Source organism: Gossypium hirsutum, chromosome D12 (assembly GCF_007990345.1).
Source record: "Gossypium hirsutum isolate 1008001.06 chromosome D12, Gossypium_hirsutum_v2.1, whole genome shotgun sequence".
Taxonomy (NCBI): Eukaryota; Viridiplantae; Streptophyta; class Magnoliopsida; order Malvales; family Malvaceae; genus Gossypium; species Gossypium hirsutum.
Window position 1 is genome coordinate 62,312,244 of NC_053448.1, and position 25,696 is coordinate 62,337,939.

General features: G+C 32.5%; 3 protein-coding genes and 1 pseudogene across 3 annotated transcripts; 2 read left to right on the forward strand and 2 right to left on the reverse strand.

The window, feature by feature from the left end:
• Positions 1-729: 729 nt before the first annotated feature.
• Positions 730-2,355, forward strand: LOC121224436 (photosystem II CP47 reaction center protein-like; annotated as a pseudogene).
• Positions 2,356-4,303: 1,948 nt separating this feature from the next.
• Positions 4,304-5,270, forward strand: LOC107931011 (ethylene-responsive transcription factor ERF117). The gene has a single exon (XM_016862784.2). The coding sequence runs from the start codon at positions 4,345-4,347 to the stop codon at positions 5,098-5,100; it is 756 nt and encodes a 251-aa protein (XP_016718273.2). The 5' UTR covers positions 4,304-4,344; the 3' UTR covers positions 5,101-5,270.
• Positions 5,271-8,617: 3,347 nt separating this feature from the next.
• LOC121202886 (carbon catabolite repressor protein 4 homolog 5) lies at positions 8,618-13,627 on the reverse strand. The gene is made up of 14 exons (XM_041107752.1): positions 13,196-13,627; positions 12,815-12,978; positions 12,629-12,694; positions 12,483-12,535; positions 12,015-12,096; positions 11,435-11,481; positions 10,871-10,958; positions 10,577-10,669; positions 10,430-10,462; positions 10,193-10,290; positions 9,616-9,754; positions 9,356-9,441; positions 9,197-9,281; positions 8,618-9,049 (listed from the first exon to the last, which is right to left on the reverse strand). Exons 1-14 carry the CDS (start codon positions 13,524-13,526, stop codon positions 8,981-8,983), a joined length of 1,434 nt encoding a protein of 477 aa, XP_040963686.1. The 5' UTR covers positions 13,527-13,627; the 3' UTR covers positions 8,618-8,980.
• Positions 13,628-18,797: 5,170 nt separating this feature from the next.
• Positions 18,798-25,457, reverse strand: LOC107931019 (CRM-domain containing factor CFM3, chloroplastic/mitochondrial). Its single transcript, XM_016862792.2, has 10 exons — positions 24,556-25,457; positions 23,240-23,693; positions 23,019-23,149; positions 22,455-22,799; positions 21,892-22,048; positions 21,521-21,813; positions 21,373-21,432; positions 19,707-19,832; positions 19,256-19,532; positions 18,798-19,088 (listed from the first exon to the last, which is right to left on the reverse strand). Exons 1-9 carry the CDS (start codon positions 25,375-25,377, stop codon positions 19,314-19,316), a joined length of 2,607 nt encoding a protein of 868 aa, XP_016718281.2. The 5' UTR covers positions 25,378-25,457; the 3' UTR covers positions 18,798-19,088; positions 19,256-19,313.
• Between the last annotated feature and the right edge of the window lie 239 nt (positions 25,458-25,696).

Consider the following 25,696-nt stretch of genomic DNA (forward strand, 5'->3'; position numbering starts at 1 on the left):
TTTTTCTAAACGGAGCCTGGATGCTTCATTTTTTCGGTCCAACCAAGCCAACCATAAATCATTCTAATTGAAAATATTAATCTGGACACCCCCCAAAAATGAAATAGATCTCTAATTGCACTTCATTATACTTCATGCTACAAATTTTTGATAATTCAATCAATCTTTTTTAGGTGAAACAGAGGATATCTCGATCGGGTGAGAGAATTGGGGAATCTCATATGACCCAATATATTGACAAGTCGCACTATATGTCAACCCAAACTGCATCTTCTTCTCCCGAATTTCGGAAAGGAACTTTTGGAACACTAATAAGCATTAAAGGAAAGAAAAAGAATTAAATACTACATTTCACTTTGATCTGGAAGCGTAATAATGGTCATAACAATATTGGCCCCATATTTTATACATAGATAGAATAATGCCATAAAATAAAGAAAAACAGAATGAATGAAAGAGAATTCTTACCAATAGGTCATTTGAATGGCGAACAAATAGGGATGCGTTCATTCATAAAAAATAGGATCAACCCCTGTTGTGTATTGATACTTATAGGGTGTAAAATAGATCTATTTCTCTTTTTTCTTATGAGTCGAATTCTTCCCTTAATTACTAATGGGATAGAACAAATATTAATCCTTTCTCCGAAAGAATCCATCGAAAAGGGGAGGTATTCCAATGCAATAAAGTTACACGTGTCTATTTTTCGTTGATAAAAAGGGTATTTCCATGGGTTTGCCTTGGTATCGTGTTCATACTGTCGTATTGAATGATCCCGGTCGCTTGTTTTCTATTCATATAATGCATACGGATCTGGTTGCTTGTTGGGTCAGTTCAATGGCTCGATATGAATTAGTCGTTTTTGATCCCTCCAATCCCGTTATTGATCTAATGTGGAGACAAGGTATATTTGTTATAACCTTAATGGCTCATTTAGGAATAACCAATTCATGGGGCAGTTGGAGTATTATAGGGAGGACTATAACAAATTCGGGTATTTAGAGTTACAAAGGTGTGGTCAGAGCACATATTGTATTTTCTAGCTTGTGCTTATTAGCAGCTATCTGGCATTGGGTATATTGAGATCTAGAAATTTTTTGTGATGAGAGCACAGGAAAACCTTCTTTGGGTTTGCCTAAGATTTTTAGAATTAAATTATTTCTCTCAGGAGTGGCTTGCTTTGGCTTTGGCATATTTCATGTAGCATGATTGTATGGTCTTGGAATATGGGTGTCGGACCCTTTTGTATTAACTAGCAAGGTCCAACCTGTAAATCCGGCGTGGGGCATGGAAGGTTTTGATCCTTTTGTTTCGGGAGGAATAGCCTCTCATCATATTGCAGTAGGGACATTAGGCATATTAGCGGGCTTATTCCATCTTAGTGTCCACCCGCCCCAACATTTATACAAAGGATTACGTATGGGAAATATTGAAATCGTCTTTTTCAGTAGTATAGCTGCTGTCTTTTTTGCAGCTTTTGTTGTTGTCAGAACTATGTGGTATGGTTCAACAACTACCCCCATCGAATTATTTGGTCCTACTCGTTATCAATAGGATCAAGGATACTTCCAGCAAGAAATATATCGAAGGGTTAGTGCTGGGTTAGCCGAAAATCAAAGTTTATTAGAAGCTTGGTCTAAAATTCCTAAAAAATTAGCATTTTATAATTACATTGGCAATAATCCGATAAAAGGAGGGTTATTCAGAGTGGGTTCAATGGACAACGGGGATAAAATAGCCATTGGGTGGTTAGGGCACCCTATCACAAACATAAACTTTTTGTATGTCGTATGCCTACTTTTTTTGAAACATTTTCTGTTGTTTTGGTAGACAGAGACGGAATTGTTAGAGCGGATGTCCCTTTTAGAATGGTAGAATCAAAGTATAGTGTCGAACAGGTAGGTGTAATTGTTGAGTTCTATGGCGGCGAACTCAATGGAGTGAGTTATAGTGATCCTGCTACTGTGAAAAAATATGCTAGACGCGCTCAATTGGGTGAAATTTTTGAATTAGATCGTGCTACTTTGAAATCCGATGATGTTTTTCGTAGCAGTCCGAGGGGTTAGTTTATGGCATACTTCGTTTGCCTTGCTTTTCTTCTTGGACACATTTGCCATGGGCTAGAACCCTGTTTAGAGATATTTTTACCGATATTGATCCAGATTTGGATGCTCAAGTGGAATTTGGAGCATTCCAAAAACTTGAAGATCCAACTACAAGAAGACAAGTTGTCTGATGCAAGATTGCTTTGTTATTTTTCGCTTCTACTTCTATTTGTGATTTGCCATAGGCTGCTGGAAAAATCTTGATTTAAATCGCCGCCTTTTCTTTTATTCTTGTTCTTTCTTTATTTTATTCGGGAGATGATTCCAAATAAACAGGTACGGAAGCTATAATTGTAAACCACAATCGAATTTATGGAAGCATTGGTTTATACATTCCTCTTAGTATCTACTCTAGGGATAATTTTTTTCGCTATCTTTTTTAGAGAACTGCCTAAAATTCTAACTAAAAAAATGAAATGATTTTTCATTATCTCAATTAGTCCCTGTGTTCCTTGAATGGATCTCTTAATTGTTGAGAGGGTTGCCTAAAAGCAGTATATAAGGCGTACCCAGTAAAAATTACAAGTAAACCAGATATAGAGATGGCGACTAAGGTTGTTGTTTCCATTATTATATAATTTCAAGATCAGAATCGGTCTATGATAAGATTGTTTATTTACAACGGAATGATATACAAAGTCAACGGATCTCACTGAATACAAAATAAGATTTATGGCTACAGAAACCTTTGAGGGTAGTTCTAGATCTGGTCCAAGACGAACTGTTGTAAGGGATTTTTTGAAACCATTGAATTCAGAATATGGTAAGGTAGCCCCTTGATGGGGAACGACTCCTTTGATGGGTGTCGCAATGGCTTTATTTGCGATATTCTTATCTATTATTTTGGAGATTTATAATTCTTCCGTTTTACTGGATGAAATTTCAATGAATTAGATTCACAAGAATCACGAAGCCTCGCTTTTCAATACAAAAAGTGAAACCTTTAGTTCTCGGATTTTTTTAGCCCCATTTTATTTCGATAGTTCGACGACGAAATTTATTTGTTTCTATATTTCCGGAATATGAGTGTGTGACTTGTTATAATTGATCCTATTGATAGTACAGAAAATGTATACTCTGAGATAGAAACTTTTAGGCACTGAATATTTAAAAAATGTGAAAAACATTATTTGTTGAATAATAATAATAACATAAAAAAGACATTTTTTTTGTTAAAACTTTAAAAATGTGAAAAAAGCATTTTTGTTGAAAAATATTTAAATTAATAATTTTTTTATGTTTAATGATTAATTTAAAATTTAGATTACAGTTTGAGATTATCAATGTAATAAACTCTAATTTATTTATGGTGTGTTTGAATGAGCGGAATGTTTATCTACGTAAAAATAACGATGACGATGATATTAGATACTATAACAATACTGTAGCATAAGATAAAAAGTAACTAAACATACCGCACTGCGCATCCAAATTTACCCATTGTAAAAAGTGTCTCATTATTGCAAAGACAATTTATCGAAAAGATGTGATGATGATAATAAAGAAAACAAATGGTATAGTGAATAGAATATAAAATAGTTCAAATTTTAAAAACATAAACTGAAGAATAAAATTCACAATATAAAATTTATAAGAATTTTATATTTGAAATTAATTGATTAATTATTGAAATTATATCTATTACTATGTTATATCAACTTATAGATTAAAAATCTTAAATCTCTACTTATTATATGTAATTAATATTTGAAGAGGCTTAACCACTTAAAAACTTAATTTAATTATTAATAAAATTAATATAAAATTATTTTAAATAAAATAAATAAATGTCATTAATGTTTTATTTCTAATTTAATTGTTATTGAGTTAACTCGTAACACCAAATTTAATTAAAAATATAAATTATTTAAGCAATTTAGTTTAAAAATTACATTAAAAAATATAAAAAAAACTAATAAGAGTTTAATTAAAATAACATAGTTGAAGCTTTGAGGATTTGGGTGTTTTAAATTTATTTTGGGTTTTTTTAAATATTTGTCCAAGTGAATTAACTCAGTTTTTGTATTTATGAGTTGAAGATATTCTTACCTTTACTACCAAAAAAACAGATTTTTTGTTACCTTTTATAATTGTCGGTGAATGAATTTATGGTATTTTCTTGAGAATCAAATTTGTCAAAACATAGTCAAATATTTCTTTATTTCATTGACTTTCTCCATTAATTTAAAATCAATAGTTCGAAGGGAGGGAGACAGAGCTGTGTTTAACTTTAAACACAATGCCAGCCTTTGAAACCAAAAATCAATGTTTAAACTCAGAGAATTCGAAAATTTCAAAGAAGTTTCGAATCAAATACACCGATCCCAATGCTACAGATTCATCTAGTGAAGAAGAAGAAGAGAATCAAATTGTGGGTATTAAACGAATCGTCAAAGAGATTTCTTGGTCAACCGTTGTTTTAGATAATGACTTCACCAGTTCTTCTTCAATGACGGCGAAGGGTGTTCGAAAAAGGCCTTGGGGTAAATTCGCTGCTGAAATTAGAGATCCTTTTACAAAGAAACGATTATGGCTTGGTACTTTTGATACTGAAAAGGAAGCTGCCGTTGTTTATAATAAAAAGAAACGTGAATTTCAAATTATGTCGGCGGCGGCGGAAGATGAGTTGTATTGTCGACGGTCGCCGTCGTCGGTGCTTGATGTTTGTGTTGGTAAGGTTGAAGATGAAACGGATATGAAACGGCACGTGGTGAAGAAAGTTGTGAAAGAAAGTAGAATTATCGAGCCATGTAAAAGGACTATAGAAGAAGATGAAGTATGTGTTAATGCTGTTTGGGACGATGTAGGATCGGTTATGGAGTTATCATGGGAACCTCCGCCACCGTTAAGGGATGAGGAGTTTTTGGGGCCTTGTTGCCTTCAAGATACGGTGGATTACGGGCTGACGTTGCCGGAGAATCTGCCGGAGATTGAAACAGACTTTGTGCAAGATATGGCTTGGGTGGATGAATTTTTCAACGTGGAAAGCGAGTAAAACTCAATTTTGTTAGTGTTGTTGCGGGAGCTGTTAATTTTTGGGAGAAGTTTGCGAAGTGTACGAGAAAATCGTAAAATTTTTAGTTATTCAATATTATTTTTCATAAAAATTCTATTTTTTTCTTTTCTTTTATTAATTTTACCGAACATTAATATATGTTTGAGAGTTTGAAAAACGCGTCCGGATAGTACATTAGATAAAAATATTAAATTACAATAAACAACCATACTAAACTTATTAAAAGATTTAACTTTTTTACTTTTCATATTTTAAATTTGATTATTAATACTATTAATTTTTTATTAAATTTATTGGTATAATATTTTAAAATTAAAAAAAATTATTCGCTTGATAATAATGTAACTACAAAGAAGAATTAAATTCTTAAAAATAATTAAATTTTAAATTTTGCAAGCAAGAACTTATAACCTATTTTAATTGAAAGCTAATATTGTGATTGTATTTTCTTAACAGATAATTATAACATTCATTTAAAAATTCAATTTCGAAAATTTTAAAAATTTGTATTTTATTATAGTGATATAATATTATCATGACATTGATATCATTTTTAAATGCATCATGATTATCTGATAATTATTTAATAAGTATTATTAAAAATAAAATGTTCTATTAAAAAAATTAAAATAATTGTATATTTAAAGGTGCATAGTATTTGAGGTTGAATTATAGGGCATTTTAGATGGTCTTCTCGTTCTGCTTAGCAAAGATTTCAGAAGGGCGACAATCCAATTAGATAATCTGGAGGTGATTAAAGTCTTGCAAGATAATGAGATGGTGAACTCAGGAATCACAATGCTTAGAAGGAACCAACGGATTATGAGAGCTGAAGGACAATGGTTGATTAGGTATATTCCTAGAGAAAATAATATAGTGGCTGATTGTTTTGTCAAGTTGAGTTTAGTATGGAGGTTAAGTTTGCAGATTTTCGATGATGCGTCAAATAAAGTTTTGGAATTTTTACAACAGGACAAATTAGTGGTGTTTTTGTTCAATTTAATCAGATGTAATTGTTGTCTATTGTTTATCATAGAAAAAAAAGAGAGTATATATATTAAAATCTTATCAAAAGAAAATTAAATAATAAAAAAATCATCTAAAATTAGATCAGTTAGTGATTAGATTGATTAGATTTTTTTCCGACAATCCACGATCATACTACTTATAAAATTATCATAAATTTTTATAAATATGATGTATGATAAAAGGAAAAATTAAGGACTAAAATTTTTTGGTATATTGCATTTTATAAAGTGATTGATAAATGTAAAATTTAAATTATAAAAAATATTATTTTATTTTTTATAGAAAATTTTATTAAGCGTTTTTTTATTATATTTAAAAAATTAAATCATTAAAAATATTAATTTAAAAGAAATGTCTAATTATAATATCCTTTACTGAATATAGCTTTTTTTTTTACTACATCCTTTACTGTATAATATCCTTTATTGAAGACTTACACAATTTATTATTATTCATATAAATAATTATATCGATAAAATGAAATAAAAAAAAGTGTAATTTCTTATTCCTTTGCGTAAAATAATTACCATATGTAAAATAAATATATGAGGAGTAAGAAAAATCTTTGACTTGAAGAAGAAGCAAACACCCAAAAACTTTTAATCCAAAAAGTTTAAGCATGCAAAATACGCGGTGTATTTAAGGTTTTTATGTCAAATTGTGGACCGCTCAAAGGAGATTGCTTTCTTCTTACTCCCTTTACCATATTAATAAAAATGGACCATTTTCCCAACCACACTATCACCCTTGGACTTGGTCGCGGGAATTTTAGGCTTTAGAATATTACATTTTCAATAAATATTAAAAATTAATGAGGTTATTATATTATTTGGTATGTTAGCTCAGTTTGGTGTTTGAATTTTGAGATTTTCTTTGTTTCAATTTGGTATTTAAATTTGAGTGGTGATGGCAACAGGGTGAATTTTTGCTCACTTTGGCCTCAACGCAATACTCTACTACTATACCCTGACCTCATCCAACCTCAAGCTTAAACAATTTTAACCCACCTCGAACATTAATTGTATACTCGACTTGATTCGACCCGTGTTCAATTTTTTATTTGAAATTATGATTAATTAAATTAATATATATATGTTAAAAAAAGACCATGCTTCGTAGAAAACAAAAGAACGAAAATGAGAGGGAAACTTGAAAAAATAAATTAAAATGGGAGAGAGAAAGAAACTAGTATGAAATGAGAGTAAAGATAGTAAACTGAAGTTGGTAGTGATAAAGTTTAAGAATTTTTTAACCTAATTAATATTAAAAGATATATAAGGATAATTTTGTAAATATCTTCGGGCAGGGTGGTTTCATGTTAAACCTAACCTAACTATTCTCTAAAGCTAACCCGCCCCGAAACTCGATTTCAAGAAAAACAAATTGATCCTATCAGATTAGATTAGCTCAAAACTCATTGATATCGGGGTTTTTTTTTGCCACCCCTAAGTTTACTGCAAGGGCCACATGACGTCGTCAGGGGGCAATTCTAGCAAAGGCCCCTTAAAATGTAAAAAATTACTTTTGACTCTTTAAATTTTACAATATTTTAATTTAGTAAAAAGTAAAATTATATTTTGATTCTAACAATGATGAATTTTTAATTTAATCTTTTAAAAACTATAAAAAAATGAAATTATATTTTAACTCTTATAAAAATATACAATTTAATTTTAACACCTTAAAAATTTTATGACTTCAATAAATATACCAATTTAAATATTAAAATCAAACTCAAATACCAAATAATATAATAAATATATAAAAAAAACATATCTAAATGCAATTAAAACGGTACAAGCAATAATTTCACAACCATATTTGTAGCCTTACCTATACATAATAATATTAGTGTCATGCATTTCCTAACCGAAATGTAACCGATACCTTTACCACCTCTACAGTGTACACCCACTTCACTTCCTTCTAGAATTACTATTATTTTCCTTCTATCAATTTTAATACACACGAGGAAAAAGGCAGTACTTTTGAGGTTGACAACCTTGTGTGACATTAAATGTAACATATTACGTACAAAACTTATCAGGCAAGTAATATATTGTATTCCATTTATTTAATTTTAATACTGTAGAGATTTAGATGAATTTATATTTTAATTATTTAATTTTTAAAAATTTTGATTTAAATCATCAAATAATTTTTTAAAAATTATTTATCACTGGGCTATTATGTTTTCCTTTTTAATGTTCAAGTACTAAAAGAAAAAAAAAACCTCATTAGCTTTTCAATTTATTTTTTTGTTAATATTATGATTTTAATTAATATTTTTCCTTATTGGTTTAATCTCAAAACATTTTAACAAAGTCAAGACTTCTATGTCTCAATCCATCGGCAAAAGCCCTAAATTAAATAATAAATCAGTCAGTTTAAATCAAATCAAATTCTTAATCACTAGCAAAAAAAATCTGAAAACTGGTTTTACGGCCACAAACTGTAATCAAATCAATAGAACAAAACTATTTCCACAATTCTCATTAAATAACAATCTAATATCGACTTACATCATGATTAAAAGTTAAAACACCGAATCAGATAAAATTAGAAATAAAAAAATAAAGAAATTGCATTATCTACAAATGATCTATTTGGCTCACCTGCATAATTCATAATGGCACTTCTTTGTTTTCCATATAAATATAGAATCCAGCTCCGGCTCCCGTACATCAGTAGTTTTCTTCGGAGAAAAGTTTTAGCATTATCGGATGATTTTGCGTTTTTCTCTCTATGCATGTCAAAGAGGATATTTCTACATAATTTTCAGATCCCCAAGAAAATCATAATGTTTATAACTCCATAGAAAACATAACAATCAGGGTTCCTTGCAATCATCAGCAAAGGCCAATTCACATACAAGAGCAAGATGGTCGCTACCCCACCTCTGCAAAGTCATAAATTCTCGATTAATATACCAAGAACTCGACTCATTATACACTTTGTTAATCGATTTATAACTAGCATCCCCACATGGGATGTTAGTATAGCTATGTAATGCTCAACCAAGCTCACTAAATTGAACAAGGGGTACCTCACTAGGAAGGCTTGCATTCCTTCTCAATACGTCTACAGGCAATGTGTCGAGAACTTTCACAGGAATAAGTTCCCCTGTATGCCTGAACGAAACACTGAAGTTAGTAAATGAAAGTTCCCGAAATATGCGGACATTTTCAAAATGCAATCGTTATACCATATATAATCTACAGTTCCCATAAACTTGGAGTGGTACGATGTTGCCAAGGGCTCTCCATGACTATCTCTTGTTCTATGGCTCCCCTAGAAAAAGAATAACCACTATTTATTAGACAAAAAGAACCAAAAAGAAAGTTTGGATTCAAAATATTAATTTCGAATCATACAAGACGATCATGGCTTTCTTGCAAGGCCTAGCCATTTATTTCCAAAGTCCAAAATTATAATGAGAGCGCAAAGGAGCTTGAAAAAACTTACAGGAGCCCCAAGATAAGCACTGGAAAGGTTTAATTTGTGCTGCAGATGAGTGACATTTTTATTGCCAGTTGCAAGAACTAATTCTTCATCACTCCATGAAGACGTTAACTGCCTGGAGAAAGGCGTCCAAACATGGTGCCTGATATACCAAATCCAGTTAAAAGCAAATAAAACAAACGAAAGCTATGTTATTTATTGCATCCAAAAAGTATACATTCAAAAACTAACCTCATATGCACTCACTCACATTAGTGTATAATAACAAGTTCTTGTAAAGAAGGTCTTTTAATATAGGATTCTGAAATTGACCTCAGCAAACAACTTTTTATCATTTTTATTAAACTACCTTATCAATTCAAAACTGAATTGCTTTCAATGAACTCAACTGAGACAATTTCACATTTTCCAATATATCAATGGATATAAAAGAACATCAATGAGTATCCAACTTAATTCATAATTAAGCTGATAAGTTCAAAACCTTGTGCAAGGAAAGTGAGCCACTTCAGATTCGTGTCTCAGTCTCCTTTCAAAAATGCTTCAAAATTTTAAAAGAAATCTAAGGTGTATATATAACCTGTCTATATCCTTGTTTTGAGCTCTAATTTCTCTTCTCCGCGATGAATGTTCAAGTTGCCCTGAAATCCGTCGGCGATCATGGAGATGGATATTGAGCTACAAAATGAAAATCAAACTACAATTAATGATGCATATAGCCAGTCAATCAAAATAATACCTCTCAGTTAAAAAAAAAAAGAATACTTAAAGGATGTGGACTTCAAACTCTACAATCTACAAGAGAACCAAAACTCACCTCAGATGATGCCAGAAATTGATACATAGCACTCTGGAGACAAGATGAAAACAAGCTCAAGATACAAATGGGCCAGCAGAAACTAGATAACAAATTAAATACTGAATCCGTATGTATTCACGTAGTGGTTAGGTTGCATGACCCCACCTGAGGAATGCTGTTAAAATCTCCTACAAGTATAACGGGGATGTTGCCCCATTCTTGTGATAGCTTGTAAGCCTTCTCAAGAAACAGCCGGACCTAAACCATTGCATATCATATTTCTAAGCATCAACAGCTTCAATAATAAAAGACAATGGGATCCTAAACTATAAAGATTCCCCCACCCTCCATAATTTTTTTAAAGGAAAAAGGCACAGGCAAGAGCGTTTAGCTTAAGAGGACCTGGCATTAATTTTGTGGTCTAGAAAAATAGCAAACATCATGCTGAGCACTCAGTACCTGGCCCAGCTTTATGTCTCCACGGTTTGGGTTGAACAGCACATGTATATTCCCAACCAATAATCTTCGACTTCGCATTTGTCTTTTCCTGTATATTCAGTTTGCAAGAAAAGGTTTTTAAAAATTAAAAAAATTCACCCAACTACTTATCAATGAAAATTTTCCTCTTAGCCATAAAACACATATGTGACTTTCTTAATAGTTAACCGTCCAAGTAAAGCCATACTTTATCTAAAATTTGTCTTAAATTCAACCTAAATCCCATCAATCATCTCTAAGAGGCATGGATAAAGGGGAACAAAGTTACGAACCTTGATGATTCTATGGTATACTCCTCGATCCAAAAGTTACCACTTAATACATTTTTTTTTATTTAACCCAAATTCATTTAAGTGATAACAACTTTCATTTTCTAGACTTATTTTGATAACATAGGAAGCTAAAGTTTGTTAATTTAAAAAATAAAAAGTATATCAATAAAAAACTGACCAAATGTTACCAAACACAAGTAATTCCTACTGCAATCTATACAAAGTAGGATGTGGCAAAAAAGTTTAAACTTACTTTGATGGTTTTGCATGTGAACTAGACTCTGATTGATGTCGATTCATCTGTATAATGAGAATTATTAAACATCCAGGCAAGGAACCACAGAAATTTACTGCTAAAATAAGTATATACAATAGTAATGGATATGTAATAATTAAAGAAAGAAAGAGAGAGAGAGAGGACAATACCAGATTATGTCGAGGGTTCAATTGGTAAAAGTAAAAGAATAAATGCTTAGGTTAAGACTTTTATCAAAGTTTGAGGTCTTATTTTATCACTAAGCCGAAAATGAAGACATGATAATTGTAGAAGTTAGAAGACTTAATATCCTTAGCAGGAAATGGATGGTGAATTAGAAAAACCATTTATCTCCGCAACTGATAAATTTCCCAAACATCTTTTAGAAATCATCAAAATGAGGAAATGCCTTGAGGGGAACAGAAAATTACATAATTTAGCAAAAGCTCAAGAAAATCAACCAGCTTAATAGAATTAAAACAATTAAGGTTTAACTGATTGGACAAACGACAATGTACTAAAACCTACAACAAGAGGGTGAGATGAGCCATGCAGCAATACATCATCCCCTAAATACCTTCAAAACACAAAATTGTGCAACATTGTTACGAAGGTCAAAATCCTGGAACTCTATACTGTCTTCATGCAATAGGGTAAATCTGCATTTGGAATATAACATTTTACAAGTTGGATATAGCACAGATGAACACTGAAAAAGAAAACAAGATAAATGAAACGATTTTAATAAAATATAAGCTCAAAAGAAGTGAAACAAACTTTTAAAGGGCCAACTCTATCGTAAACAAAAGCCATAAGCATATATAACTGCTTGCGACATCTCTCAGATGTTTATTAAGCAAATGAGGTGAGAGTAGACTGTCATGACAAATAAAATAATTGCGATAATAATAGCTCATATTTATCTTCAACTCATATGAAGAATAAGCATCTAGGCATTTACAATTATAGGCAATAAATGTTGCATATGGCAAAAATAGAAATTATACCAAATCAAACTTATATTAAAGGAGGTTGATAAGATTACTTTTTTTCATTCCAGAATAAAGCACAACCATCACATGCATCACCTGTGCGAACCTGGAGTAATTTGTAATTACAATTGTGTTAGTAGAAGAAGTTGACAGCATAGCCACTGGACTCGGGGAAAGCACATAGAAAAATTTAGTATACCTTGTAAACACCTTTAAAGCCATTTTCATGCAGAAGATCATCCAAATCCTTAAAACGATCAACCTCCTACAGAAGTAAGAATGGACTATAAGAATATAACCAACAAATAAATTGTCAAGTCTCGCTGACTTCGACTAGGCGAATGTATTTGATTTTAATCTTATATTAAAAGAATCATAAACTCACCTGAAAACACAGGATGTCAGCATTGTAATGATTGACCTCCTTACATATTAGGTCTTTACGTCTATCCCACTTTAAGAACTTTCGTGGGACATTAAGATACAAATCGGGATGCTTTGCTGCATTTTCCACACCAAGTATATTATATGAAACAATGACAACTTTATCTGCAAAACAATAGTTCAAAGATTAGGCAAGGATAAAACAAATTGAAAATTAGATGAAAAATTCATCTTCCCAAAATAGTTGAGATTCAAAAACATTCTTAACTTTCTAGAAAAGGGTAATATAGAGCAGTAGTAATAAATGGTAGGGAAAGCTAATGTCCAATGCTCTAACTAACCAAAATACACTTACCATAATATTTATATGAAATTTTTATACCTTTGCAATCAGAACAATCGTAGGAAGAGAAGACCCAGTTGCGAGAAGCTTTCGAGCTTCTGCAATTGTTTCTCTTCTGCCACCGTTTGTGCACCCGAGACGACGAAGATGAGCAAGGACGAATGGCGTGGAAACGATTCCAACCCCGCGGGTTTCGTACCGGTTCCGGGTTTAGAGTTAGGGTTTTTGTTTTAGTTTTAGTTTCAGAAGACACCAATTTTTGCCGCTTGGTTTGTCGGTTACAATGAAATTCTTCAAAGTAAATATGCTTCCGTTTAACGGTGGCGCTCGACGTTTCCTCCAGCATAAGTAGGCATTCCTTTTTTGTCATGCTGCCGGAGAAGTTTTTTTTTATGGATAAGCCGGAGAATTATTCGACGACCGACGAGTTTTTTTTTTTCCCCCTTGCAGTGAGGCTTGCATACAAATTAGAATAAAAGTATTTAGTTATTTAATAAGATAATAATTTTGTAAAGATTCTGCCCTTTCAAGGCTGAATAATTCGTAGGAGCCTGCTTCATTGAAATTTGGGCCTGTTTATGTAAGCTGCTAACATTGTGTTGTACATGATATTTTCTAATTAAATGGCCTTCGTAGTCTGGCCCATTACTTTGCGGACAATTGTGTTTACTAACTTACGCAATATAATATAACACAAATTAGAACCCATTTTAACTCGAAGTGTTATGAAAGTTTTGTATTAAAAATTAGATTGTATTTTAGTTTTTTTACGTAAAAAATAGATAAATTTATCTATGTATATTAGACCAAGAACCATATATGTTCTTTTGTTAAAAGTTTCATCTATTTCTACTATTATAAATTGGTCATTGTACGTCTGAACGAGACGCCACGTGTAAATGTTTAGTTACTCTATCAGCTACGCCAATTTTTAATAGTAAAATTTGATGAAATTTTAATAGAATGATCATTTTTTTTCTAATTTATAGATACTAATTTACTTGGATATCTATACGACTTTTCCCTTATTAAGCTCAACATCTTGTGTCTAATTTCTATTCCCAAATGCTGAATTTCCATCTCCAACTCTCTATCTGAAGAAACATGAACACACCTAGACAACTTGTGTATTTAGTTATTATATTTTAATTTGTTTAAATTTATTCATTATAATTTTGAATATGTCAACTTTAATGTTTGTATCTTATTTTAAAACGTGAAATTTTAATTTTAATCAAACAATAATAATTAAACCTATTTAATTAAATATGGGAAGGTTTAAACATAATCCGACCAAAACTCTGTATTGGGTTGATTCTCCAAGGGTTTGTGTTAGGTGCAATAGCTGCATCATTATCTAATATTGCGAAAAGTCTGGGTAGAAGAATATCCTATGAAAGGGTGTTATCCATTTATGATCTTAATAAAGATATTATTATTTTACTAAATTTTTAGAAAAAAGAATCTACCTACCATTTCATAATTATTATATTATTATTATTATTATTATTAATTTATTTTGGTATCTAAATCTTTTTTAGCTTAGTTAGATTAGTACCTAATATTACATTTTGTTACTAGTTCACTTCACTACAGGTAGAAACTAGGTGAATATGACTGTTAATGCTATAACTAAATGAGTTAGGATTTGCGTAATAGGATTTTATGCTTTGGCTCACCCGTCTCCAGTGGTGTGAGATATTATGTTGCGAAATAAGTGGTAAGTAATAGAAATTTAACTTTTTGGTTGAGCTTTGAAATTTAACTTTTTTCATTGTAATAATAAAAAAAGGTTAAAATATGTTTCAATTAGAATGTGTCACATGGCATTTTTTAATTGGATTAAAGTGTCACGTGATATATTATAATTAGACTACATTTTAATAAGTTACTTTTAACTGTAATAAAGTGAATCGATAATAAAATCTAACTTTAGATATCAATCCAAAAGAAAAACTAAAATGAAAAAAATGATATACTTTAATGGCGAAATGATGCTTTAAGCCATATATATATATATGATAAAGAGTGGAAGAAGAGTGAAATAATGAGGAATTGAGAGCATGCAAATACGAAGAGAGAATCTGGAAGGTAGGAGCTTAGAGCTAAGACAAATAAATACAAAAAACATCAGCAAACCGTACTATCCTCGGAACTCAAACAAAATGCAATGTCTTCCGATGTAATCACATCCTTTGCAGCCTTTTTTCAATTTCCTTTAGGGTACGGTACGTATGTTGGTTGAATTAAAGCTATGGACGGATATAAAATTATGATTTTTTAATCTAAAAATTATACTATTAATAAATAAAATAAGAACACAATTTACAACAATAGTTTTATACCATTTTGTATCTTTTAACGATCTAACCGTTGAACTTATCAATATAATTATATTTGTTATACATCTAAATTTTTGAATTGATTCAATCTCTTTATCTTATTTATTTAAAATATTGTATATATTAATATTTATTGAACGATCGACAATCTTTTTATATAAAACAGATAGTTAAAATTTTTTAATTTTCATAAAATTGAACATATTAATCGTACAAAGAAATAGAAAATAATGTAAAACCACTTTAATTTTATACCAATACAAATCAATCTCTTCCTTAAAATTTATATTATAAACAAGTAAAATATGGACACAAATTAGAATAATATTATTAATTATATGATAATCGAGTAATATAGGGATTTTAAAGGCTTAATATATATATTGGTCCCTAAAAATTGGTAACTTTTTTAAATTGGCCCGTAACTTTTTATTCTTTAATGTTTAAAATATTTTTAAATTTTATATTTTTACAATTTCTTGTAATTTACTAAAAATTTAATCAAATTTATTTTTTTATTTTTTAAATATATTTAATTTTTTTATTTCTTTGAAATTTTAACAAAATTTATTGTTTTTATTTTAAATTTATCTATATTCATTTTTTTGTTTTCAATATATATATTTTTGAAGTTTTATAATTTATATATTTCTTGGGTTTTTAACAAATTTTCAAGGTGTTTTAAAAAAATTAAGAACGGTTAAAGATGAATACATGTGTCATCCTCTTATTTCTCCAAGTGTCAGCCCCATACTTGTCCACATCAATAAATTTAAAAAAAAAATAAATGATGTTAATATAGGGACCAATTTATGTAACAAATGTTAACCTTAAAGACCAATATAAAAAAAAATTAAAGGTCAATGTGAGTAAAATTATCAAATCTAGAGGTGAATCTATATATTAAACCAAATTTAAACTAATTTGAAATAAACATAAGACTATTCACTAGATAACATCACATTGGCAAGGATGAAGTGCATATATTTCCACCATAAGATCAAGACCGTCCCTTTAATCTACGTCGAGGGAATCCAACGGTTGGGGTTTAAAAGGGGTGTAGATAGGTCAGTGTGGTGTGTGTATCTGGGAAAGCTATTTTAGTTTACGCCTTTTATATAATAATTCTACTGTCTTATTTGTCTTCTTGCATGAAATCAGGAAATAATAAAAAAAGGGACAGTGCCAAAGGTGAATCTGGTGAGAATAAAATGGTACGGCCAAATCTTTACAAAGATTCCATCAAATCTCAATCCGACAACACATGCTACATTGCTATGCGTAGACTACCCTTTATTGTTTGAACCATTGTCTCTATATTTATGTCGTGTTTATAAAAAAATTCATATATTATTATATTTAAGTAGTTGGCATTTTTCTTTATGTCGAGAGGTGGACTTTTTCCTGATGAAATATTTGAAATGTTTTCCCCTTGATGTTAATGGGATTGGGTTTTATTTCTTGATTTTGTAAAAAGTTAAGTATTTAATAAGATAGATTCAACAGAGTAAAAATCTCTTGTCACCACGTGATAAAAGAATACTTTTCAAGAAAATATGAGTACTTGTGCTTGGTAAGGCTTGTGCTTGTGTCCTAAAATATATATGACATTTGAGGATTATCCGCCATTTCAAGCATTTAGATTCTATACAAAGTTAAGAGATAAAACTTGAATTGGAGACAATATTGACCCGTTGAGAGTTTATCAACTTTAAATGAACGGCATGTGAGGATTATTATTATTATTATTGACCATTTCCGGTCTAAAAGAAAAGCAGAAGAATCCAAGAGAAATGAAACATAGAAATCATAAAATAACCAGATAAACACGTATTTCAAGTACTTATATATTCATAGTTGATGAACCGTGTGGTTTGAAGTATTCTACCAACTAATAAAATTGCTGGGTTGTTGTTATGGAATGAATCAATGATTCAAGACTTGTTAATATAATATGTAGATCTCATATCTTATTCTTAAACAACATTTTTAATAAAAATTTGAATCCTCGAATGAAGACAAAAAGGTATACAAAAAAGAGCTTGACTCTCATTTAGGTTCCAACTCGGCTGGATTGTGCCAAACTTTATGGTAGGTAAGGAGGGGGGGGATAGAGTTTGTGTTAGTATATAAAGGAAGGAACAAGGGAGGGAATTACACATCCCTTTCTCTTCTTGTTGAATAAAAGAAAGGGAGCTCCTTTTGGTCCAATACAGGGGGCAGAGAAGGGGATAGAGCTGCCATCTCATGCATTCCGGCTATGCTTAAACCTTTACCTCCATCGTCTAATGTTAAGCAGAGCCAGATGCATGGTGTGGGAGCAACTCCTTCCCCATCCTTTGCCCACCCATTGGACTGAAGGGAGCTCCCTGCTTCATTGCATGCATATCATTGCATGCATGAATGCATGCGTCTTAAATATTTCTCTAAATCATGTGCCATTTTTGTTTATGATTGCTTGTTTTCCTAGTCCTTTTTAACTCTCTTTTTTTTTATTTTTTCAGGCTTTTATTCAACTTCACGCAGTGATGAAAATGGAGGAAAGCAAAATTGCAGCTAAAGAGACAGTACAGTTGATGACATACAACACAACGATAATGTCTCAAGATTTAAGAAAGTCCCCTCACCTTCATATTTCCCTTTGCAAAGGGTGTCTACAGAAAAGGGATATATTATGAACACCGTATCAGTGTAAACTCCAGTTTATTTTCCTTCTAAGCATGTATGAGGTAAATGATATTGTTAAATTTGGCTTTTCCTAAACCTTACATTTTTCTTATATTTGAAATTAAGTTATTTTGAAATTATTTTTAAGAATTAGTTTTTTTTTTAATTTTTGAGTTTAAAAATGTAAGTCACTGAAGTTTTCTCTTACATAGCTGATATGATTTGAGTACCTCCATAGGCATAAGGCCATTCAAGAACAAAATCTTAGTTCCTTTTAAATTGCACTATTATTATTATTTTTTCTTTTGAAGAGGTTTCTTTAATTATTGCAGTTACTTGAGGATCAAATTATGGTTGCTTGGAATGGTTAAAAGTATAATCTGTAGCATTCAACACGTTTATTATTGGTAATATACAACATGATTCCAAGCAAAATATACAGTAATTATGCTACAATGCATGTACTCCTATGATAGGCTATACCATATTCATGCATTTATTGTGTACGTGCTAGTTAAGGTTCAATGCAATTATATACTTCAAAGGTATCAAAATGTACATTTCAAAATTCATAAATAGTAGATAAGTATTTAAACTCAAAAATAAAAAAACATCAGACACATCTTTAAATCTAAAAAATAATCAACATTTACATGTATTTTTATTAAACAAGTTACACTAATTTTTGAAATTTAAGTTCTCAAATGTACCCCAACCTTAATTGAGAAACGAAATACATTACAAAAATGGTATGGCAAAACTACCCAGATTGAACCACCTTGTTTCACATAGTCAAAGCATCAAAACCCTTGACGGTAGTCCATGACACTCGATACATGTAAGCCCTTCCCCAATTCAGCCATGATGTATAAAATACTCGTTGGTAAAAATATGCGCATGTCACGGGCTGAGACTTCACATACCTGACGTTATCAGGAAAAGGAAAATATTATGATTTTATGGCTTCTGGAATGCACAGCAGAGAACAAAAAAGCCATAACAAGAATATTATATGGGACTTTGAGATGATAAACTTTCTCATCAGCCAAATGGAATTTCATAGTTCCTAAAGAAGCAATATAATGATTACCTCAAGGGGCTATGGCGAACATGAGAAACTGTTAACTCCAAAATTTTTAGAAACTTGATCAACAATGTCTGTGTAAATCGGATTTTTTAATGTTTGATTGTAAAGATTCTTCATCTTCCCACTCACTGTTGTCAGCCTCATCTTCATCGTCATCATCAACAAATTCGCTATCATCTTCATTGTGGTCGTCAACGAATTCGCTATCATCTTCATAATCATCAAACTCATTTTTGTATTCATCGTCAGTGTCAGGTGCTATTTTTTCTTCATCCTCACTCTGCAAACGAGCATTTGACAAATTATTCGTTAAAAAAGAAACATTTCCCCCCAACAGTAACAAGATATTTCAAATAACCACACTGACGGCTTCTAACTGAAAACCATCCCCCACTCAAGAAGTTATACATGCAACAAATATCAACAAGAATACTAAGAACATATAGTAACTCACTTCGGTGAGTTCCGAGATGGGATCAAACTGGTCATGCTCGCCTGAGCCCCTATTATTATCATCATCAAACTGGCCATGCTCGCCTGAGCTCCTATTATTATCATCACCACCATCTTCTGAAGCACCCTACAAAACCAACAATAATTTCTCCAGTTTACTTCAAGCATACCAGGACAGAAAATAAGAAAAACAATCTACTCAGCAAGGCCATTGCAGGGCTTTGTTTACCAAAATAATATAAAATAAATAATTAATTATTGAAATAGGATAAGAAAAAAATTAATTACCGAAATAAACATTTGCTACAGTAATCCGCCGGGGCGGCACCACCCCCACTTCCCCCCAATCATTGTGGCATGATTAGTTTTTTTTTTTTTTTAAATTTTTTGGTACCATTACTGTATCAGGCGGCACCAATAATACTTTTTTAGTTGGTAAATTAATAGTTTAGCTTTTTTGGTTAGATAGTTAAATGTTGTTAATTTATCAACTAAAAAAATATTTTATTGGTGCCGCCTGACACAATGACAGCACCAAATTTTTTCTTTTTAAAAACTTATCATGCCGCAATGATTGGGGGGAAGTGGGGGTGGTGCTTATTTCCGTAAATAATTCTTTTCCGTAAATAATTCTTTTCCTATCCTATTTTGATAATTAATTAATTAATTTATATTATCTGGGTAAAAAAGCCCCATTGCATACTCTCTCATTAAATAGGTATTACTAAAGGAAACGTAGAGAAATCTACATGGCATACCAGTAACCATAAATAATGTAGCACTATGAGTAGATTATCAATCAATTTATTACTTCAGAAAGTGCTACCTTATGTTGGCTCAATTCTGTGATCCACCTAACAACATTACCATGAACGACATTGCCTTTCTAAATCTTCGATCTTGATTGGTTTAGGTCAAAGCCTTGAATCTTTCTTAACTATTTACAACTCACCTCTTTTGCAATAGGAAAAGAATCTAGTATCCTTTAGTGTTCTTTCATTATTATTACTTATTTTCATGTAAAGCTTAACTACAATACATATATTCTCTTGCAGTAGAGAACCCCTTAAAAAGGCATGAAAATTGCATCTTAAATTAGTTCAGCCAACATTTAAAACTCATGTCTTCCACTATGAAGAATTACCTGCTTATACCAAGTTACCAACCCTTTTTTAAGGATAGCTTAAATATTTAGGCTATATCTTAAGACTTCGTACCATTTGAAAATTGAAATTCAAGGTTTGCATGTAATAAAGATCCTAAATCATTACAGTAGTATGTTAATATCCTATAGCTTAGCACAAGCGTTGAACTCGTTCAGCATTTTATCTTCGTAACCTTCTCTTATCTCCAATAATGAAATTAGAATCTCATAGTCAGAAGAGTTTGACTATGAGAAGCAGAACTCCTGAAACAGAAACCAGAATAACGGGAAAACGGGAGAACAAGACATCTAAATTATGAGTAACCTCGGCGTATAATAAAGTGCAACTAACATTTATACAACCAGTTTGGTTTCAACTATTATAAAAATGACTTGGGCTAAACGAAAGTTCATATACAAAGGTGTGTCACGCAAGAAACGGAAGTCCCTACCAGTTGCTATATATATATAGCATAGAAATAGAGTTTCAAAAGTGACTGTATATAGGAAAAAGAACACTTACAATTTCCTTTTTCATTTGCTCAATGGTATTCTCCAATTTAGAAATATGCTGACTTAGAGCCTACAAATAGCATGATGTAAGACATAAAAGCAATATGGAACAATTGTTATGAAGCATAACAATAATATCAGAATGTAAGAGATCAAACCTCATGGCGTTGCATTGCAACTGAGCGCTTCAATGCCTTTGCCTTTGTTAGAAGGTTTCTTGGCCTTATGCTAATGGGTCGACGGTAATTTTTTCCACGATAGTAGATAAGAGCATATCCTTTGGGGACCCTTTCTATTGCCACCAGTATCCCACCACTTTCAAACTCCAATAACCTTGCTGAATCTTCAACAAATGCAAGGACCTTTTGTTTGGATATTAGCTTCACAAGTTCTCGGTGCTTCCAATGCAGATGCATATTTTCAATAACACCATCGAAAACACCACGAACACCTAGTACATTATTATACAAACCGTCAGCATTTTAATTCTAGATTCAAATTTCAATCACCAAATGAAAGGATCACACACCAAGAGGTAAGTATGGTTTCATTCTTAAACCAACTCTGCGAAACATAACCCGTTCCTCATCGGTGATTGTTTCTTGGTCATAATCAGGAGCAGCAGGGATCATAGAGGCTTCTATTTTAGCTAGTAGTCTCTCTGCTCTAAGCTTTTTGGCTTGGGCCTGTTTGCATATTCAAGCATGCAATAAAAGTCAATAACCAAATAAATAAAATATCTAAAAACATATTGTGAACTGGTAGCAGGTACAAACATGGAAAAGTTTATATCATACAGCAACTACCTAGATGCACTAAACAGGAAACTGATGACCTTCAAAAATAAATAGCAAACTAAGGACCAAAAATAGCAGCCTGTTTCAGATCTTCAGAAAAGTAACTAAATCAAGCATATTTGACATACGAGATAATAGCAGTAGCCTTTCCAAGAAGCTAGACATGCTTATACAAAGAAGCTTGTATGGTTAATTTTCCAATGGTTACTAACAATAAACCAATAACAGATTCAAAATTGCATATTCTTTGCAAGATTTTTCATTTCAACCAACAGGGTATAGATATTATACTTACAATAGCTAATTTATGTTCAACGCGTTTTACAAGTTTAGCGTGCTTAGCTTTGGAAGCTTCTTCAATCATCTTTTCCCGTTCTTCAGCAGATATATCTCTTCCCCAGCGGGCTTGAGCCTCATAAAACTCAGCCAAAGTACCAGCTGGTGCCTGTCCTTTGTCTTCACCTGATTGAGCTGGCTCAACTGCTTTGATCCGGAGTTTCTCTTCAGCATCTTGTATCTGTTTTGTCAAATCTTGTCTTTCTGCCAGAGCAGCTGCAACATTTGTTGGAAGGAAATCTTTTCCGCGGTATATGACAATAAAATACTTGTTTCTAAGCAGCAAGACACCTCCAGTTAAGTTCTGCAAAATTGTTAGTACGCATGAGAAGTATATTCTTCTGTCTCTTTTGAAAGTGCCGCATATCTTAAATGATGAAGAGTCCAAAGAAAGACAAAAAAATCTCATACACCAGTAAAAAAGATCACTTCAGTATGAATCAGGAATATGAATATGCAATTGCAACAAGGCAGAAGAATATGATCATGCAAAACACAAGATATAAGTTGTAAAAGAACATACCTTTAGCTCCTCAGCCATAAGCTTGTTATTTGTATTCTGAATACCTCGTTTTACAGCAATCTTTGCAACGAGGCTTTTCTCCCAAAGTTTAATTATTGCTGCTGCCAATCCCTGGTGGTTTCTATTCCTCCCTAGAAGAATATTTAAATAGTGAAACTCTGTATAATGTCACCAACAGAAAAGGTAAAGTAAGAGAAAGCATGGAAAAAAGGTGAACATACCCAGGGCAAAATGACAAGGAAGTGATTTAGCAATTTTCCGTAAATTTGTCATCTCTGCATTGGTAAGCCGTGGTCTCATTCCAGCAGGAAGAAGCCTGAAAGGTGTTTTATAACCAGGTATCTTTGGAGGAAGTAAATCAGCATCAACTGGAAGTATTCCTGTACCCCACCACTCAACAAATCGAGGTCCTAGACCATCTAGTAGGCTGTTATACTCAGCTTCCTCCTCAGTCATGCTTTCACTACGTTCTGGCTTCACCACAACCTTATCAGATTTTTCTGAGGTTGAACCTGATCCTGTTTCACTTTCCCTTTTGCCAGCAGAAGAAACATCTGGGATAAAAAGAGCTTCTCCTTCTCCAGATTGGGATTTAGAAGGACCTTCGTAGTTACTCCCACGATAGACCACCATAACACTTCCAGATCTCCATATAACTAATCCTCCTGTACGACGCTGACCATCAATTCAAGCCGTGAATATTATATGTTGTAATAAGTGCTCAGAAGTTAGAAACAGACACCAGATTAAAGCACGGAAGCAAGGAATTATAGAATTTGGCGACACACATCCTAGTTACTTCAAAACCTACCCAAAAAAACAAACAATCCGATCTACCACTCAACTTAAAACTAAATGGCCTGTTACTTATATGACAAGCTCCTTATTTATGTCCAACAAGCAATTCATATGTCCATGAAACGTTTGATCTATCCATTTCAAATGAAAAACTAAATCAATACTACATCATTATCACCATTCACCATGTAAAAACAAAAACCAAAAGTCTTAAATGCTTAATGTATCAACCAATCTATATCTACTCCATAGAAATCAAAATCTTATTATAACTATATTGCTTCCATGATAAGATAATTCAAATTTTCTTTTAGAAAGAAAAATTCTTAGATATAAACTTAACCCCAAGGCTAAAAAAGGATCCTTAAGTCAGACGCATGAATAACAAAAACTCGAACCAATAACATAATCTCGAACTACATTACTCGGACTCTTCATTTTTCATGCATAACAAAAAAATCTTAGATATAAACTTAACCCCAAGGCTAAAAGATGATCCTTAAGTCATAGCCATGCATGACTATGTTGCTCGGTCTCTTCATTTTTCATGCAGTACTTGTGTCTGAGATTCGTATCCGAGATATCGGGATACTGGGATATGACCTCCTTCAAATACATACAAAAACTAATCATATCCATGTCGGATATATACCCGTATCCGACGCTCACAACCGAGTCCAAACAACACCGGCAAAAACAAAAACTCTTAACATTTCTAATGACAAGAGCAAAAACCAACCTCAACAATCTCATGAGCAGTCCTCATATCGACGGCGAGAAATTCATGAAACTTAAGCCTAACTAGCTCCTCCTTTCTCCACTTATCATGAATCTTTTCAAGAACCACCTTCGTAATCCCCGCCTTGGGTACATTGATTCTTTCCCTTAAATGCATCCCCATCCTCCTCAACCTCCTAAGCTCCTCATCCTCAATTGTCAGCTCAGCCAACGTTGGCGCCTTGACTGTCCTCTTTTTTAGTAGACCTCCCTCCTTCACCACCACCTCCACCACCGCCTCCTCTCGCTCCCACGGCAGCACAGCTTCTTCTTTTTCTTTCTCTATCAGCCTCGTATCAGGCCGAACCCATTCTCTCTTCAACAAATCACCTAACCTCTCTTCTCCAGTCACCGGCGTCGAATTATAATCGTCAGTTCCGTCATCTTCTTCGTCTTCGTCATCTGATCCTAACCCTAAGTTCCGCAACCTGAGAACAATTCTGTCTATAGCGCTTTGCCCTTTATTGAGATACCGAGTTTCAGAATCGGCCTTACCGTTACCGTCCGATTGGATGACTTTTTCAGAAGGAGAAGACCAAGCTTGAAGGGAAGAAGAAGAAGAAGAGGCGCCGGTGGATAGGCGATGATACCACGGGTGAGAATAGCGGTTCGAAATGGAACCCGGATTAGTTCCGGACCGGAGAGAAGAGGAAGTAGTGAAGAAACGAAATGAAGGCTTTGGAAGTGAGAAGAAAAGGTTGAGAGAAGAAGAATAGGAATTGGATGAGAAAGGGAGTGGGGTTCTGAGGGGCATTTCCGTCAATCTTGTTGTAGTAATGGCCATTACTCTCTTTTTCTTTTTTGTTATTGAGGATTTGCTGCCATTGTTGTAGCTTTGGTTATGTGACAGTGAACTGAGGGAGAAAAGATAAGATATTTTATTTTGGATTTTAAAAGAGAAAAAATAGGCAAATTACCAAAAAAAAGCCCTATTTTTTTTAAATTTATCGAAATGGACTCGATATTTTATTATTTACCGAAATGAACCATTTTTTCCAAAATCGCGTCCACGTCAGCGCGATGTCACGGGACGTGTCAGAACATCGCGTCCACATCAGCGCGCTTTGCTTACGTGGACACAAATCGCGCCTACGAGGACGCGA

Bases quoted from the DNA above. Each gene is read 5' to 3' on its own strand.
- LOC107931019 (XM_016862792.2), bottom strand. From the start codon at position 25,377: ATGGCCATTACTACAACAAGATTGACGGAAATGCCCCTCAGAACCCCA. The intron at 22,049-22,454 runs GTAAGTATAATA...ATATGCAAACAG, and splicing joins TTGAACATAAATTAGCTATT to GCCCAAGCCAAAAAGCTTAG. The intron at 19,533-19,706 runs GTGAGTTACTAT...GCTCGTTTGCAG, and splicing joins CCATCTCGGAACTCACCGAA to AGTGAGGATGAAGAAAAAAT.
- LOC121202886 (XM_041107752.1), bottom strand. From the start codon at position 13,526: ATGACAAAAAAGGAATGCCTACTTATGCTGGAGGAAACGTCGAGCGCC. The intron at 12,979-13,195 runs GTATAAAAATTT...ATTGTTTTGCAG, and splicing joins CGATTGTTCTGATTGCAAAG to ATAAAGTTGTCATTGTTTCA. The intron at 12,536-12,628 runs GTATACTAAATT...AAATTACTCCAG, and splicing joins GCTTTAAAGGTGTTTACAAG to GTTCGCACAGGTGATGCATG.
- LOC107931011 (XM_016862784.2), top strand. From the start codon at position 4,345: ATGCCAGCCTTTGAAACCAAAAATCAATGTTTAAACTCAGAGAATTCG.